Source organism: Pseudophryne corroboree, chromosome 6 (genome assembly GCF_028390025.1).
Source record: "Pseudophryne corroboree isolate aPseCor3 chromosome 6, aPseCor3.hap2, whole genome shotgun sequence".
NCBI lineage: Eukaryota > Metazoa > Chordata > Amphibia > Anura > Myobatrachidae > Pseudophryne > Pseudophryne corroboree.
In genome coordinates, this window is record NC_086449.1 from 679,458,552 (window position 1) to 679,477,934 (window position 19,383).

Genomic DNA, 19,383 nt, shown 5'->3' on the forward strand with positions numbered 1-19,383 from the left:
GGTGCAATACCTGTCCAGTTTTTTGTTGAGGCGGGACGCCATCATATCCACCATTGGTTTTTCCCAACGGTTCACAATCATGTGGAAGACTTCTGGATGAAGTCCCCACTCTCCCGGGTGTAGATCGTGTCTGCTGAGGAAGTCTGCTTCCCAGTTGTCCACTCCCGGAATGAATACTGCTGACAGTGCTATCACATGATCTTCCGCCCAGCGAAGAATCCTTGCAGCTTCTGCCATTGCTGTCCTGCTTCTTGTGCCGCCCTGTCTGTTTACGTGGGCGACTGCTGTGATGTTGTCCGACTGGATCAACACCGGCTGACCCTGAAGCAGGGGTTTTGCCAGACTTAGAGCATTGTAAATCGCTCTTAGCTCCAGTATATTTATGTGAAGAGACATCTCCAGGCTTGACCATACTCCCTGGAAGTTTCTTCCTTGTGTGACCGCTCCCCAGCCTCTTAGACTGGCATCCGTGGTCACCAAGACCCAGTCCTGTATGCCGAATCTGCGGCCCTCTAACAGATGAGCACTCTGCAACCACCACAGAAGAGACACCCTTGTCCGTGGCGATAAGGTTATCCGCTGATGCATCTGCAGATGCGATCCGGACCATTTGTCCAGCAGATCCCACTGAAAAGTTCGTGCGTGGAATCTGCCGAATGGAATCGCTTCGTAAGAAGCCACCATCTTTCCCAGGACTCTTGTGCATTGATGCACAGACACTGTCCCTGGTTTTAGGAGGTTCCTGACAAGTTTGGATAACTCCCTGGCTTTCTCCTCCGGAAGAAACACCTTTTTCTGAACCGTGTCCAGAATCATTCCCAGGAACAGCAGACGTGTTGTCGGGGTCAACTGAGATTTTGGAAAATTCAGAATCCACCCGTGTTGTTGCAGCACTACTTGGGTTAGTGCTACTCCGTCCTCCAGCTGTTCTCTGGACCTTGCCCTTATCAGGAGATCGTCCAAGTAAGGGATAATTAATACGCCTCTTCTTCGTAGAAGGATCATCATTTCGGCCATTACCTTGGTAAAGACCCGAGGTGCCGTGGACAATCCAAACGGCAGCGTCTGAAACTGATAATGACAGTTTTGCACCACGAACCTGAGGTACCCTTGATGTGAAGGGCAAATTGGGACATGCAGGTAAGCATCCTTGATGTCCAGGGACACCATAAAGTCCCCTTCTTCCAGATTCGCTATCACTGCTCTGAGTGACTCCATCTTGAACTTGAATTTTTTTTTATGTACAGGTTCAAAGATTTCAGATTTAGAATAGGTCTTACCGAGCCGTCCGGCTTCGGTACCACAAATAGCGTGGAGTAATACCCCTTTCCCTGTTGTAGGAGGGGTACCTTGACTATCACCTGCTGAGCAAACAGCTTGTGAATGGCTTCCAATACCGTCGCCCTGTCTGAGGGAGACGTTGGCAAAGCAGACTTTAGGAACCGGCGAGGGGGAGACTTCTCGAATTCCAACCTGTAACCCTGAGATACTACCTGCAGAATCCAGGGGTCCACCTGTGAGCAAGCCCACTGTGCGCTGAAACTCTTGAGTCGACCCCCCACCGTTCCTGAGTCCGCTTGTAAGGCCCCAGCGTCATGCTGAGGGCTTTGCAGAACCCTGGGAGGGCTTCTGTTCCTGGGCAGGGGCTGCTTGCTGCCCTCTCTTACCCCTTCCTCTGCCCCGAGGCAGATATGACTGTCCTTTTGTCCGCTTGTTCTTATAGGAACGAAAGGACTGCGGCTGAAAAGACGGTGTCTTTTTCTGTTGGGAGGGGGTCTGAGGTAAAAAAGTGGATTTTCCGGCAGTTGCCGTGGCCACCAGATCCGATAGACCGACGCCAAATAATTCCTCCCCTTTATACGGCAATACTTCCATATGTCGTTTGGAATCCGCATCACCTGACCACTGTCGCGTCCATAAACTCCTTCTGGCAGATATGGACATCGCATTTACTCTCGATGCCAGAGTGCAAATATCTCTCTGCGCATCTCGCATATAAAGGAAAGCATCCTTTAATTGCTCTATAGTCAATAAAATACTGTCCCTATCCAGGGTATCAATATTTTCAGTCAGGGAATCCAACCAGACGACCCCAGCACTGCACATCCAGGCTGAGGCGATGGCCGGTCGCAGTATAACACCAGTATGTGTGTATATACTTTTTAGGGTAGTTTCCAGTCTCCTATCCGCTGGATCCTTGAGGGCGGCCGTATCAGGAGACGGTAACGCCACTTGTTTTGATAAGCGTGTGAGCGCCTTATCCACCCTAGGGGGTGTTTCCCAGCGCGCCCTAACCTCTGGCGGGAAAGGGTATAATGCTAATAACTTTTTTGAAATTAGCATTTTTCTATCTGGGTTAACCCACGCTTCATCACATACATCATTTAATTCCTCTGATTCAGGAAAAACTACAGGTAGTTTTTTCACCCCCCACATAATACCCCTTTTTGTGGTACTTGCAGCATCAGAGATATGCAAAGCCTCCTTCATTGCCGTGATCATATAAAGTGTGGCCCTACTTGAAAATACGTTTGTTTCATCACCGTCGACACTAGATTCAGTGTCTGTCTCTGGGTCTGTGTCGACCGACTGAGGTAAAGGGCGCTTTACAGCCCCTGACGGTGTCTGAGACGCCTGGGCAGGTACTAACTGGTTTGCCGGCCGTCTCATGTCGTCATGTAATGTGCTGACATTATCACGTAATTCCATAAACAAAGCCATCCATTCCGGTGTCGACTCCCTGGGGGGTGACATCACCATTATCGGCAATTGCTCTGCCTCCACGCCAACATCGTCCTCATACATGTCGACACACACGTACCGACACACAGCAGACACACAGGGAATGCTCTTATCGAAGACAGGACCCCACTAGCCCTTTGGGGAGACAGAGGGAGAGTTTGCCAGCACACACCCAAGCGCTATAATATATATGGGAACAACCTTATAGAAGTGTTGTTCCTTATAGCAGCTTAAATATATCCAATATATCGCCAAAAAATGCCCCCCCTCTCTGTTTTACCCTGTTTCTGTAGTGCAGTGCAGGGGAGAGTCCTGGGAGCCTTCCTCACAGCGGAGCGGAGCAGGAAAATGGCGCTGTGTGCTGAGGAGAATAAGCCCCGCCCCCTATTTCGGCGGGCTTTCCTCCCGTAGATTTAGATATCTGGCATGGGTTAAATACATACATATAGCCTTAATGGCTATATGTGATGTATTCTTTTGCCTTAAGGTATTAAAATATTGCTGCCCAGGGCGCCCCCAGCAGCGCCCTGCACCCTCCGTGACCGCTTGGTGTGAAGTGTGTGACAACAATGGCGCACAGCTGCAGTGCTGTGCGCTACCTTCATGAAGACTGAAGAGCCTTCTGCCGCCTGTTTCCGGACCTTCAATCTTCAGCATCTGTAAGGGGGGTCGGCGGCGCGGCTCCGGGACGAACCCCAGGGTGAGACCTGTGTTCCGACTCCCTCTGGAGCTAATGGTGTCCAGTAGCCTAAGAATCCAATCCATCCTGCATGCAGGTGAGTTGAAATTCTCTCCCCTAAGTCCCTCGATGCAGTGAGCCTGTTGCCAGCAGGACTCACTGAAAATAAAAAAAACCTAAAAAACTTTTTCTAAGCAGCTCTTTAAGAGAGCCACCTAGATTGCACCCTGCTCGGACGGGCACAAAAACCTAACTGAGGCTTGGAGGAGGGTCATAGGGGGAGGAGCCAGTACACACCACCTAATCCTAAAGCTTTATTTTTGTGCCCTGTCTCCTGCGGAGCCGCTATTCCCCATGGTCCTGACGGAGTCCCCAGCATCCACTTAGGACGTTAGAGAAATATATATTATATATATATATATATATATATACACACACACACACATATATATATCCTATATATTAGCCCAACTCTGTGATTCTGTGCCTGGCCGTAACGCTGGGCGGAGTCACAGGCACAGATCTACCAGAAGTCCTCTCCCTCTGACCACCCATCCTCGCCCAGTCCCCTCCCCGTCTCCGCCCTGTCCCGTCTCCCTCCTCCCCGTACACTCCCTGGCGACAGAGCAGCCGCTGACTGTGAGCGGAACTCACACTACCCGCCTCACAGACTAGCGGCTGCTGCAGAGTTCAGGGGACAATGCTGACACTGACAGCCGCACTCGCTCCCCCTCCCACCCGCGGCAACCAACCGCATCCACCCAGCACCCGCGCCACTCCCGCCCTCTCCCCCACCCGTAGCACCAACATCCGCGGCCGCCCACCCGCGGCACTCCCGTCCCCGCCCGTAGCACCGACACACTCGCCACCCCCATCCGCGGCACCCAACGCATCCCCCCACATCCACTCCCACACGCAGCACTCCCGCCCCCACACCTGCAGTAAACCATGCCCCTCCCCCACCCGCGGCACCCCCGCCCCTCCCCCACCCCCATACCCACCTCTCCCCCCGCTACACCCCTGCACCCTCCACCCCACCCGCACCTGTCCCCCCACCCATGGCACCACGCCTTCACCCCCAGCATCCCCCCCTCCCCCACCCACAGCAGTCCCACACCAGCTTCTCCCACAGCCCCCCACCCCTCCCACACCCACATCACCCCAGCTCCCAACCCCCCACCCATGGCACCCCCGCCCCTCCCCACACCACCCCTGCTCCCGCACCCCCACCCCTCCGCTACCTGCAGCACCCCAACCCCCGCAACCATGGCACCCTCACACCCACCCAACTGCACCACAACGGCAAACGGCCCCCTCCCCCACCCGCGGCACCCCCACCTCTCCCCCCGCTACACCCCTGCACCCTCCACCCCACCCCCACCTCTCCCCCCGCTACACCCCTGCACCCTCCACCCCACCCCCGCATCTGCCCCTCCTGCACCCACCCCTCCCCCATCCGCAACACCCCTGCTCCCGCAACCCCCCCCCCCAACCCTCGGAAACCCCCGCAGCCGCCTCCCACCCCCCCCCCAACCGCAGCACCCACGCACCTGTCCCCCCACCCATGGCACCAGCCCACCACCCCCCCTCCTCCACCCACTGCACTCCCACACCAGCTTCTCCCACAGCCCCCCCACCCCTCCCACACCCACATCACCCCTGCTCCCAACCCCCCACCCATGGCAACACCGCGCACCTCCCCTACGCACAGCACCCCCACCCCTCCCCTACCTGCAGCACCACCCGCCCCCGCAACCGTGGCACCCTCACACCCACCTCCCACCCAACCGCACCACCCCAGCAAACGAGCCCCCTCCCCCACACACAGCACCTGCCCCTCCCCTCCCCCCCAACACCCACGCACCTGCCCCTCCACCACCCGCAACACCACCACAGCTGGCCCTCCCCAACTGCGTTAACCCCACACCAGCCCCTCACCCACCCACAGCGCCCTCTGATCCCCGCACCCGCCCCTCCCCGCATCAGGACCCCCACCACACCCCCACCCACAGCACCTCCGGCCCCTCCCCCACCACCATCTATAGACACCTTCCCTCATTCGCACACCTACCACACCTTCCCCTCCACCACCCCCCGCACCTCTGGACCATCACCCACAGCACCTCAGGACCCCCTCCCTCATCCACGGCTCCCCTGCAGCATCTACATACCCCATCCCGCACCCACACCTCCCCCACCCGCAGCACTTCTACAACCCATCACCTAACCCCTGCAACCCCACCTTCCCCTACATCACCCCTCCCTAACGCACAGCACCTCCAGACCCCTCACCTGCCCCTCCACCACCAGCAGCATCTACAGACCCCATCCACACCCTCACGCCCCCCCCCACAGCATCCCCATACCCGCCTCCACACGTAGCACCTCGGACACCATCCGCAGCCGCTACAAGTGATGCCCTGAATCGGGCTGATCAGCCGCACGGATAGGCACCTCACTGAACCCACCCCCTTTCCAAACCCCCCAAACTTTTGCGAGTATACTAATACTATGGCCATTATGTGTATAAGCGACACTGCTACCTGTGGCCATTGTATATAAGTGGCGCTGCTACCTGTGGGCACTATGTGTATAAGCGGCTCTGCTATCTGTGGCCACTGTGTCTATACGCGGCTCTGCTACCTGTGGGTATTGTGTGTATACATGGCTCTGCTACCTGTGCCCATTGTGTGTATAAGCGCCTCTGCTACCTGTGCCCATTGTGTGTATAAGCGCCTCTGCTACCTGTGGCCACTGTGTGTATAAGCGCCTCTGCAACCTGTGGGTATTGTGTGTATAAGCGGCTCTGCTACCTGTGGCCACTGTGTGTATAAGCGGCTCTGCTACCTGGGTGTGGTTCGTTTTATCGACAGTATCTAGGTCGACAATGTTTAGGTCGACCACTATAGGTCGACAGTCACTAGGTCGACATGGATAGAAGGTCGACATGTCTAAAGGTCGACATGTGCTAGGTCGACAGGTCTAAAGGTCGACATGAGGATTTTTTTTTGTTTTGGGGGGGTCGTCTTCTTCGTAAAGTGACCGGGATCCCACATTAGTGCACCGCTTCGCTCACCATGCTTCGGGCATGGTGCCTTCGCTCCGCTACCGCTTCGCTCGGCACACTTTACCGTTCCAATCGTAGTCCACGTGGATCGTTAAGTATGAAAAAATCCAAAAAAATAAAAAAAAATGTGAAAAACTCATGTCGACCTTTAGACCTGTCGACCTAGCACATGTCGACCTAGAAACCCTGTCGACCTTCCATCCATGTCGACCTAGTGACTGTCGACCTAGACACTGTCGATCTTCAGACCGGATCCCCTGCTACCTGTGGGCACTGTGTGTATACGCGGCTCTGCTACCTGTGGGCACTGTGTGTATAAGCACCTCTGCTACCTGTGGGCAGTGTGTATAAGCACCTCTGTTACCTGTAGGTATTGTGTGTATAAGCGTCTCTGCTACCTGTGGGCACTGTGTGTATAAGCGCCTCTGCTACCTGTGGGTATTGTGTGTATAAGCGCCTCTGCTACCTGTGGGTATTGTGTGTATAAGCGCCTCTGCTACCTGTGGGTATTGTGTGTATAAGCGCCTCTGCTACCTGTGGGCACTGTGTGTATAAGCTGCCCTGCTACCTGTGGGCACTGTGTGTATAAGCGACACTGTTACCTGTTGGGTATTGTGTGTATAAGCGGCTCTGCTACCTGTGGCCATTGTGTGTATAAGCGGCTCTGCTACCTGTGGCCACAGCACTTTGGTGTCTTATCTACAGTGCATTGCTGTTAGTCATCTGGTACTTCATGATGCAGACACTAGCAGTATATACTACACTAGGTTATTCATTGTGCCCTGCGGCCACTCTGCATGCCCTCACAAAGGGCTACGCCCCCTTGACAATCGCACGCCCTCCCCCCTTACAATATTTACCCACTGCCATAAAAAAAAATTCAGGTAATACTCCATATAATAACAATTATAGCACAGCTGAAGCCCGTGCAGGTGTTAACCGGTCATAGCCTCTTGCAACGGTATTTTCTCTCTAACACCTTCCCTCTCCCTATCCTTTACTGATCGCACAGCGTTTCTCTACGTTCTCCCCCCCCCCCCCACGCCTCTCTATCGTTTCTCAACCGGACACCATTTCTGTATGCCCTCTATACTGCCCTGCGTTTCTGATTCTGTTATCTACCAGCCTGCGTATGTTCAAAGGCGTGCAGGGGTTAACGGGGCGTAGCACCAACAGACGGTGTGAAGAGCGCCCGTAGGGCGCGATGAATGAATATATATATATATATATATATATATATATATATATATATATATATATATATGTATGTGAAAAGGTGGTACTTAGCGCTACACCAAATGAGTGAAAATAAAGAGAGTCTTAGTCCAGAGACAGTGGTAATGTCCAATTTCTCTGTCTCCAATCCACACTCCCTCTGACAGGGTGGCAGCCGTAATCCAGGTGACCGGTGTTCAGTCGGTCTGTTTTGATGGATCTAGAAAGAAGGTGAAAACAGAGCCTACTAGTGCAGTATATTAGGATGTGTAGTAGATACAGTTCGGTCTCTGTTCCTCAACGCGTTTTGTCCTTATGGCATATCAAGCCTGGACTTCATCAGGAGTATACTACCCCACTGCCTGCTCTCTCTCTCTCTACACTTCCGGGTGATGTCAAAATGAACCCGGAAGTGATGTCAAAATGAACTGAAAGGCGGGAAAACACTCCCCCTAATTATCTCATTAGTGTAGCTATAAGTAGAGAGAGCAGGCAGTGGGGTAGTATACTCCTGATGAAGTCCAGGTTTGATATGCCATAAGGACGAAACGCTTTGAGGAACAGCGACCGAACTGTATCTACTACACATCAGATAAGCTATTTTTACATTATTTTGATGTACGGGTATTTGCTTTGTTTTTTAACAATTAAACTGGTGTTAAAACTTTATTACACTATTTCGGCTACCTTCCTTTCTTTTCATTGGTGATCATTGAGCATTAGAAGTACCATGAGGTTCTGGAGCTGAAGGGAGAAATCTATCCAGTTCAGGAATTCCCATTTTGAGAGCGTGCGATTTAATTAAGTGGTTAACTCCACTCATGATGGTACTTGCGTTTTTCTAAGGGTGTTATTGAACTGGTGGAGGTTTTCATTTGAAGGATCCTAATATACTGCACTAGTAGGCACTGTTTTCACCTTCTTTCTAGATAGATATAGATAGAGATATATAGATAGAGATATATATATATATAGATATATATATATATATATATAGAGATATATATATATAGAGATATATATATATATATAATTTTTTTTTTTTTTTTTTTTTTAAATCGGCCCCAAATGGAGAGAAATAAGTATCAGCCTAACAGCTCCTAACTGTACAGTTGGTGTTTGAAAAAGGACAGTTAGGAGCAGATTGATTGGTACTCTCTCTCTCTCTCCCAGGGCTTAGTACATCTTCCCCTAAGTCAGTTAAGCAAACTGGATATTTACTTACTACCTGCTCCTTCACTAGGTCCATTATAATCCAAAGTAAGCAGTTTACTTAACAGAAGTGAAGGACAATTTCCAAACATACCCAAATATGACTGCATTCCAGACCATAATATTGTACATACCCAAATATGACTGCATTCCAGACCATAATATTGTTCTCAGAAGGTGCGCCACTGACTCCAACAGGAGGATCTTCCTGCAATCTGATAAGAAGTGTTTTTAAAAGTTTATATAACATATAGCCTTCATATAAAATTACATATTAACTAAACATTTCCAAATTCAAAACAGAATTTTACAATGATATATCGTGTTCTATAGAAAAAAAAAAATATAAGATTTTACTTACCGGTAAATCTATTTCTCGTAGTCCGTAGTGGATGCTGGGGACTCCGTAAGGACCATGGGGAATAGACTGGCTCCGCAGGAGACAGGGCACTTTAAGAAAGAATTTGTATTCTGGTGTGCTCTGGCTCCTCCCTCTATGTCCCTCCTCCAGACCTCAGTTAGAGAAACTATGCCCGGAAGAGCTGACAGTACAAGGAAAGGATTTTGGAATCCAGGGCAAGACTCATACCAGTCACACCAATCACACCGTATAACTTAGTGTTCACTCTAGGCTGTTTTAGCAGGGCGCCGCGCCCTGCCCGTTTTTTAACAGGCAAAACCCGCCCTGCCCCTTTTGCGGCGCCCTGCTAGAACAGCCGCCCGCTCCCTGCCCTCCCGGCGTGTACAGATGCCGTGCGCATGCGCGCGGCATCCATTCACGCATTGGGAGAGGGCTGGGGGAAGCCCAGCACCGACGGAGGTGCTGGGCACGCCCCCAACAGTGACGTCGCCGGCCACAGAAGCTCTCTATAGTAGTGTCTGTGGGCCGCACCGCCCCCTAAAATGACGGAGGCGTGGTCACGCCCCCTAATTTGCGTAGCCGCGCCCCCATTTCGGGTCCGGCGCCCTGCCCCTTTTCACTCCTAGAGTGAACACTAATAACTTATGATAAACTTACCCAGTTAACAGTTTGAACAACAACGGAGCATCAGATCAACCCTGATGAAACCATAACATAACCCTTATTTAAGCAATAACTATATACAAGTATTGCAGAAGTAGTCCGCACTAGGGACGGGCGCCCAGCATCCACTACGGACTACAAGAAATAGATTTACCGGTAAGTAAAATCTTATTTTCTCTACCGTCCTAGTGGATGCTGGGGACTCCGTAAGGACCATGGGGATTATACCAAAGCTCCCAAACGGGCGGGAGAGTGCGGATGACTCTGCAGCACCGAATGAGCAAACACAAGGTCCTCCTCAGCCAGGGTATCAAACTTGTAGAACTTTGCAAAAGTGTTCGAACCTGACCAAGTAGCTGCTCGGCAAAGCTGTAATGCCGAGACCCCTCGGGCAGCCGCCCAAGAAGAGCTCACCTTCCTAGTGGAGTGGGCTTTTACTGATTTTGGCAGCGGCAATCCCGCCGCAGAATGAGCCTGCTGAATCGTGTTACAGATCTAGCGAGCAATAGTTTCCTTTGAAGCAGGAGCACCCAGCTTGTTGGATGCATACAGGATAAACAGCGACTCAGTTTTCCTGACTCTAGCCGTTCTGGCTACATAAACCTTCAAAGCCCCGACCACATCTAGTAACTCGGAATCCTCCAAGTCACGAGTAGCCACAGGCACCACAATAGGTTGGTTCATATGAAAAGATGACACCACTTTTGGCAGAAATTGTGGACGGGTCCGCAATTCTGCCCTGTCCATATGGAAAACCAGATAAGGGCTTTTATGTGACAAAGCCGCTAATTCTGACACACGCCTAGCTGAAGCCAAGGCTAATAGCATGACCACCTTCCACATGAGAAATTTTAACTCCACGGTTTTAAGTGGCTCAAACCAGTGTGACTTCAGGAAACTCAACACCACGTTAAGATCCCAAGGTGCCACTGGCGGCACAAAAGGGGGCTGAATATGCAGCACTCCCTTTACAAACGTCTGAACTTCAGGCAGAGAAGCCAGTTCTTTTTGAAAGAAAATAGACAGGGCTGAAATCTGGACCTTAATGGAACCCAATTTTAGGCCCAAAGTCACTCCCTCCTGTAGGAAGTGAAGGAAACGGCCCAGCTGGAATTCCTCTGTGGGGGCATTCCTGGCCTCACACCAAGAAACATATTTTCGCCATATACGGTGATAATGTTTAGCCGTCACGTCCTTCCTAGCCTTTATCAGCGTAGGAATAACCTCATCCGGAATGCCTTTTTCTGCTAGGATCCGGCGTTCAACCGCCATGCCGTCAAACGCAGCCGCGGTAAGTCTTGGAATAGACAGGGCCCCTATTGCAACAAGTCCTGTCTTAGAGGCAGAGGCCATGGGTCCTCTGTGAGCATTTCTTGCAGATCTGGATACCAAGTCCTTCTTGGCCAATCCGGAACAATGAGAATTGTTCTCACTCCTCTTTTTCTTATGATTCTCAGCACCTTGGGTATGAGAGGAAGAGGAGGAAATACATAAACCGACTGGAACACCCACAGTGTCACTAGTGCATCTACAGCTATCGCCTGAGGGTCTCTTGACCTGGCGCAATACCTCTGTAGCTTTTTGTTGAGGCGGGATGCCATCATGTCCACCTGTGGCAGTTCCCACCGACTTCCAATCTGCGTGAAGACTTCTTGATGAAGTCCCCACTCTCCCGGGTGGAGGTCGTGCCTGCTGAGGAAGTCCGCTTCCCAGTTGTCCACTCCCGGAATAAACACTGCTGACAGTGCGCGTACATGATTCTCCGCCCAGCGGAGAATTCTGGTGGCTTCCGCCAACGCCACCCTGCTCCTTGTGCCGCCTTGGCGGTTTACATGAGCCACTGCGGTGATGTTGTCTGACTGAATCAGAACCAATTGGTCGCGAAGCAGGGTCTCTGCTTGACGTAGGGCGTTGTATATGGCCCTTAGTTCCAGGATATTGATGTGAAGGTAAGTCTCCTGACTTGACCACAGACCTTGGAAATTTCTTCCCTGTGTGACTGCCCCCCACCCTCGGAGGCTTGCATCCGTGGTCACCAGGACCCAGTCCTGAATGCCGAATCTGCGGCCCTCGAGAAGGTGAGCACTCTGCAGCCACCACAGGAGAGACACCCTGGCCCTGGGGGATAGGGTGATCAGCCGATGCATCTGAAGATGTGATCCGGACCACTTGTCCAACAGATCCCATTGAAAGGACCTGCCGAAGGGAATGGCCTCGTATGATGCCACCATCTTTCCCAGGACTCGCGTGCAGTGATGCACCGACACCTGTTTTGGTTTTAATAGGTCTCTGACCAGTGTCATGAGCTCCTGAGCCTTCTCAGTCGGGAGATAAACCCTCTTATGGTCTGTGTCCAGAATCATGCCCAGGAAGGGCAGACGAGTCGCAGGAATCAACTGACTTTGGAATATTTAGAATCCAGCCGTGCTGTTGTAACACTTCCCGAGAGCGTGCTACGCTGATCAGCAACTGCTCTCTGGACCTCGCCTTTATGAGGAGATCGTCCAAGTATGGGATAATTGTGACCCCTTGCTTTCGCAGGAGCACCATCATTTCCGCCATTACCTTGGAAAATATTCTCGGTGCCGTGGAGAGACCAAACGGCAACGTCTGGAATTGGTAATGACAATCCTGTACCACAAATCTGAGGTACGCCTGATGAGGTGGATAAATGGGGACATGAAGGTATGCATCCTTTATGTCCAGAGACACCAAAAAATCCCCCCCTTCCAGGCTTGCGATGACCGCTCTGAGGTATTCCATCTTGAACCTTTTCAGGTATATGTTCAGGGATTTTAAATTCAATATGGGTCTGACCGAACCGTCCGGTTTCGGTACCACAAACATGGTCGAATAATAACCCTTTCCTTGTTGAAGGAGGGGAACCTTGACCACCACCTGCTGAAGATACAATTTGTGAATTGCAGCTAACACTATTTCCCTCTCTAGGGGGGAAGCTGGCAGGGCCGATTTGAGGTATCGGTGAGGGGGCATCTCCTCGAATTCCAGCTTGTATCCCTGAGACACAATCTCTATTGCCCAGGGATCCACCTGGGAGTGAACCCACTTGTGGCTGAAATTTCGGAGACGCGCCCCCACCGGGCCTAGCTCCGCCTGTGGAGCCCCAGCGTCATGCGGTGGATTTAGTGGAAGCCGGGGAGGACTTCTGTTCCTGGGAACTAGCTGTGTTGTGCAGCTTCTTTCCCCTGCCTCTGGCAAGAAAGGACGCATCTCGGACTTTCTTGCCTTTTTGTGAACGAAAGGACTGCATTTGGTAATACGGTGCTTTCTTAGGTTGTGAGGGAACATATGGCAAAAAAAATTGACTTTCCAGCAGTAGCTGTGGAGACCAAGTCCGAGAGACCCTCCCCAAACAATTCCTCACCCTTGTAAGGTAAAACCTCCATATGCCTTTTTGAGTCGGCATCACCTGTCCATTGCCGAGTCCACAGGACCCTTCTGGCAGAAATCGACATTGCATTTATTCTAGAGCCCAGTAGGCTAATGTCTCTTTGAGCATCTCTCATATATAGGACAGCGTCTTTTATATGCCCCAGGGTCATCAATATAGTATCCTTGTCCACGGTATCAAGTTCCTCAGATAAGGTATCCGTCCATGCTGCTACAGCAGTACATACCCAGGCCGACGCAATTGCCGGCCTTAGTAAGGTACCTGAATGTGTATAAATGGACTTCAGGGTACCCTCTTGCTTTCTATCCGCAGCATCTTTTAGGGTGGCCGTATCCTGTGACGGCAGGGCTACCCTCTTGGATAAGCGTGTTAAAGCTTTGTCCACCCTAGGGGAGGATTCCCAGCGTAACCTGTCCGTTGGCGGGAAAGGATACGCCATAAGCATCCGTTTGGAAATCTGCAGTTTTTTTATCTGGAGATTCCCAAGCCTTTTCACATAACTCATTTAGCTCATGTGAAGGGGGAAAGGTCACCACCTGCCTTTTTTCCCCATACATATGAACCCTCTTGTCAGGGACTGGGGTTTCCTCTGTGATGTGCAACACCTCCTTCATTGCTATAATCCTATAACTGATGGCTTTAGCCAATTTAGGCTGTAACTTTGCATCATCGTAATCGACACTGGAGTCAGAATCCGTGTCGGTATCTGTGTCAACAATTTGTGATAGTGGGCACTTCCGAGACCCTGACGGCCTCTGCGACATAGGATCAGGCATGGGCTGAGACCCCGACTGTCCTAAGGTTTCAGCTTTATCCAACCTTTTATGCAAGGAATTAACATTATCATTTAAAACCTTCCACATATCCATCCAATCAGGTGTCTGCGCCGTCGGCGGAGACACCACATTCATTTGCTCCCGCTCTGCTTCCACATAGCTTTCCTCGTCAAACATGTCGACACAAGCGTACCGACACCACACACACAGGGGATGCTCTTTTTGAAGACAGTTCCCCCACAAGGCCCTTTGGAGAGACAGAGAGAGAGTATGCCAGCACACTCCCAGCGCTATATAACCCAGGAATCACACAGTAACTTAGTGTTAACCCAGTAGCGGCTGTATATTATGTTTTTGCTCCCAATTTATGTGCCCCCCCTCTCTTTTTACCCTCTTCTACCGTGAATCTGCAGGGGAGAGCCTGGGGAGCTTCCTCTCAGCGGAGCTGTGGAGAAAAAATGGCGCTGGTGAGTGCTGAGGAAGAAGCCCCGCCCCCTCAGCAGCGGGCTTCTGTCCCGCGTTTCTGTATAATATAATGGCGGGGGCTCATGCATATATACAGTGCCCAACTGTATATATGCCCAACTTTTGCCAAGAAGTCCTAATTGCTGCCCAGGGCGCCCCTCCCTGCGCCCTGCACCCTACAGTGACCGGAGTATGTGGGTGTAGTGTGGAAGCAATGGCGCACAGTTGCAGTGCTGTGCGCTACCTCCGTTTGAAGACTGGAGTCTTCTGCCGCCGATTTTGAAGTCTTCTTGCTTCTTTCACCCGGCTTCTGTCTTCCGGCTCTACAAGGGGGGCGGCGGCGCGGCTCCGGGATCGGACGACAAAGGGTGAGATCCTGTGTACAATCCCTCTGGAGCTAATGGTGTCCAGTAGCCTAAGAAGCAGGACCTATAATCAGAGAGTAGGGCTGCTTCTCTCCCCTCAGTCCCACGATGCAGGGAGTCTGTTGCCAGCAGATCTCCCTGAAAATAAAAAAAACCTAACAAAATACTTTCTTATAGCAAGCTCAGGAGAGCTCACTAAGCAGCACCCAGCTCGTCCGGGCACAGATTCAAACTGAGGTCTGGAGAAGGGACATAGAGGGAGGAGCCAGAGCACACCAGAATCCAAATTCTTTCTTAAAGTGCCCTGTCTCCTGCGGAGCCCGTCTATTCCCCATGGTCCTTACGGAGTCCCCAGCATCCACTAGGACGTTAGAGAAAATAATAATAATAATAATAATATATATATATATATATATATATATATATATATATATATATATATATATATATATTTTTTTTTTATTTTTTTTTGAAACAAGATTTATGGTAAGAACTTACAGTTGCTAAATCTCTTTCTGCGAGGTACACTGGGCTCCACAAGGAATAACATTGGGGTGTAGAGTAGGATCTTGATCCGAGGCACCAACAGGCTCAAAGCTTTGACTGTTCCCAAGATGCACAGCGCCGCCTCCTCTATAACCTCGCCTCTGTGCACAGGAAATCAGTTTTGTTACCCAGCCCAACACAGTAGCAGGTACCAGAGACGACAACTGTTCGTAGCCAATTACACCACACACTCACCACAGGAGAGGGTATCAGCGGCTATGCTATACCAACCCAAAGAAGCTAAGTGCGTCGGGGTGGGCGCCTTGTGGAGCCCAGTGTACCTCGCAGAAAGAAATTTAACAACGGTAAGTTCTTAACATAAATCTTGTTTTCTGCTGCGGGGTAGACTGGGCTCCACAAGGAATAACATCGGGGATGTCCTAAAGCAGTTCCTTATGGGAGGGGGACGCACTGTAGCGGGCACAAGAACCCGGCATCCAAAGGAAGCATCCTGGGAGGCGGAAGTATCGAAAGGCATAGAACCTAATGAACGTGTTCCCAGAGGACCACGTAGCCACCTTGCACAATTGTTCAAGGGTCGCACCACGGTGGGCCGCCCAAGAAGGTCCAACCGACCGAGTAGAATGGCTTTGATGGTAGCAGGAACCGGACGACCAGCCTGTACATAAGCATGTGCAATCACCATTCTAATCCATCTGGCCAGAGTCTGCTTGGAAGCAGGCCAACCACGTTTGTGAAAACCAAAAAGCACGAAAATAGAATCAGATTTCCTAATGGAGGATGTTCTCTTCACATAGATACGGAGAGCCCGTACTACATCCAAAGACCGCCCTTTGGTAGACCACTAAGGATAATTAAAGGCCGGAACCACAATCTCCTGGTTAAGGTGGAAGGAAGACACCACCTTGGGTAAATAACCTGGCCGTGTTCTAAGAACCGCCCGGTCACGGTGAAAAATCAAATTGGGAGACTTACAGGATAAGGCACCCAAGTCCGAGACCCTTCTAGCTGAAGCAATAGCCAGCAAGAATAGCACCTTAAGGGAAAGCCACTTAAGGTCAGCAGAGGAAGAGGCTCAAACGGAGACTCTTTAAAGCCTCCAAAACCACCAACAGATCCCAAGGGGCCACAGGTGGCACATAAGGAGGCTGAATCCGCAACACACCCTGACTGAATGTATGGACATCAGGTAGGGCAGCAATCTTTCTCTGAAACCAAACCGACAAGGCAGAGATGTGAACCTTGACGGAGGCCAGGCGCAGGCCAATGTCCAGGCCCTGTTGTAGAAAGGCCAATAGTTTGGCCGTACTAAACTTGAAAACGTCATGATTGTGAGACGCACACCAAGTAAAGTAAGCATTCCAGACCCTATGGTAGATCTGAGCAGAAGCCGGCTTACAGGCCTTCAACATAGTTTGAACGACCGCCTCAGAAAAACCCATGGATCTCAGGATGGAAGCTTCAAGAGCCATGCCGTCAAAGCCACACAGGCCAAATCCTGGTAAACACAAGGGCCCTGAACGAGGAGGTCTGGTCGTCGTGGAAGTAGAAGGGGACGATCCGAGAGGCCCTGTAGATCGGAGAACCAGTGCCGCCTGGACCACGCTGGAGCGACCAGAAGTAGGTTTCCTCCTTCTTGCTTGAATTTCCGTATTAATCTGGGCAGGAGTGACACCGGAGGGAACACATACGGCAGCTGAAAGTTCCATGGAATTGCCAGAGCTTCCACGAATGCAGCTTGAGGATCCCTTGTCCTTGCTCCGAAGACTGGAACCTTGTGATTGTGTCGAGACGCCATCAGATCCACATCTGGAAGGCCCCACGTGTCCACGAGAAGTTGAAAACACTTCCGGATGGAGGCTCCACTCTCCGGCGTGTACGTCCTGACGACCGAGATAGTCCGCTTCCCAGTTCAGAACGCCCAGAATGAACACAGCTGATATGGCCGGCAGATGGCGCTCTGCCCATTGAAGAATCCGTGATGAAGCCGCATGGCAATGAAGGCAGTGAGTGCTGCCTTGATGATTGATGTACACCACTGTGGTGGCGTTGTCCTATTGTACTTGAACAGGTCTGTTCTGTATCAGATGCTGGGCCATTGTCAATGCATTGAACACTGCCCGCAATTCCAGAATGTTTATCGGGAGTAGTGACTCCTCTTCGGTCCACCGACCCTGGAGAGAGAGTGCTGTTCCAACACCGCGCCCCAACCTCTCAGACTGGCATCCGTCGTCAGCAGGACCCAGTTGGATATCCAGAAGGGACGGCCCCTGCTCAATCGTTGGTCCTGAAGCCACCCGGACCTCCGGAGACAAGGAGATCATGCGAGATCTGATCCGGTGAGGCAGGCCGTCCCACTTGGACAGAATCAACTTCTGCAGAGGGCGAGAATGGAATTGAGCATACTCCACCTTGTCGAAAGCCGACACCATGAGACCTAGCACTTGCATTTTGCCGAAGGAATCGACACTTGCAGATGAGATAGGAAGCATCGAATATGGTCCTGAAGTTTCAGGACTTTCTCCTAAGACAGGAACAACCGCAAGTTGTGAGTGTCCAATAACGCTCCCAAGTGTACCATGCTCCGAGCAGGAACCAGGGAGGATTTCTTCCAGTTGATCAGCCACCCGTGGGCTTTCATGCACTGGACCGTCAGATCGAGATGACACAGGAGAAGTTCTGCGGAATTCGCCAGGATCAACAATTTGTCCAAATACGGTAGGATCCTGACCCCTTGACGGCGGAGTGTAGCCGTCATGACCGCCATAACTTTGGTGAAAACTCAGGGAGCAGTTGTCAAACCAAAGGGTAACGCCCGAAATTGGTAATGGAGGTTGCCCACCACAAACCTCAGGTACTGCTAATGAGACACTGCAATAGGAATATGCAGGTAGGCATCCTGTATGTCCAGGGAGACCATAAAGTCCCCAGGCTCCAAGGTCAGAACAATAGAGCGCAGTTTCCATATGAAACTTGGAGACCCGCACATGCTTGTTCAAGGACTTCAGATTGAGAATGGTCCGCGAGGACTCGTTCAGTTTCAGGACTAGGAACAGCGGTGAATAGTACCCCTTGCCTCTCTGAGCTAGAGGCACCTGTACCACCACTCCTGTGATCAGGAGGGGATGTACCACAGAGTGCAAAGTGTTTACTTTTGCCGGATTCATAGGTACATCTGTCAGGCAAAAATCGATGACGGGGGACGATTCTTGAAGGGTATGGCGTAATCTCGAGTGACGACTTCTCTTACCCAGGTATCTGAAGTGGTCTTTAACCATTCCTGGGCAAAACCTAGAAGTCGGCCCCCCCACCCTGGAATCTCCCAGAGGGAGGCCCGCCCCATCATACGGCAGGCTGGTCTGTTTTGGAAGCAGGCTGACGGGCAGCCCAGGCACGCTTCGGTCTGGGCTTAGCAGGTCTGGAAGCACGAGCTTGCTTTGGGTACGCCTGACCTTTTGCTTTACCTGGAGGACGAAAGGGCCGATCGAAAATAAGATTTTACTCACCGGTAAATCTATTTCTCGTAGTCCGTAGTGGATGCTGGGAACTCTGTAAGGACCATGGGGAATAGACGGGCTCCGCAGGAGACTGGGCACTCTAAAAATAAGAATTTACTTACCGATAATTCTATTTCTCGTAGTCCGTAGTGGATGCTGGGACTCCGTCAGGACCATGGGGAATAGCGGCTCCGCAGGAGACAGGGCACAAAAGTAAAAGCTTTAGGATCAGGTGGTGTGCACTGGCTCCTCCCCCTATGACCCTCCTCCAAGCCTCAGTTAGGATACTGTGCCCGGACGAGCGTACACAATAAGGAAGGATTTTGAATCCCGGGTAAGACTCATACCAGCCACACTGTACAACCTGTGATCTGAACCCAGTTAACAGCATAACAGCGGAGCCACTGAAAAGATGGCTCACA

At 51.3% G+C, this 19,383-nt stretch overlaps 1 protein-coding gene across 1 annotated transcript in view; it reads right to left on the reverse strand.

The window, feature by feature from the left end:
• The window catches only part of UBE2B (ubiquitin conjugating enzyme E2 B), a 189,604-nt gene that overhangs the window by 134,114 nt on the left and 36,107 nt on the right, over positions 1-19,383 (reverse strand). Inside the window, exon 2 of the mRNA XM_063928287.1 lies at positions 9,050-9,130. Coding sequence (XP_063784357.1) covers positions 9,050-9,130 — 81 coding nt within the window. The remainder of the gene's footprint in view (positions 1-9,049; positions 9,131-19,383) is intronic.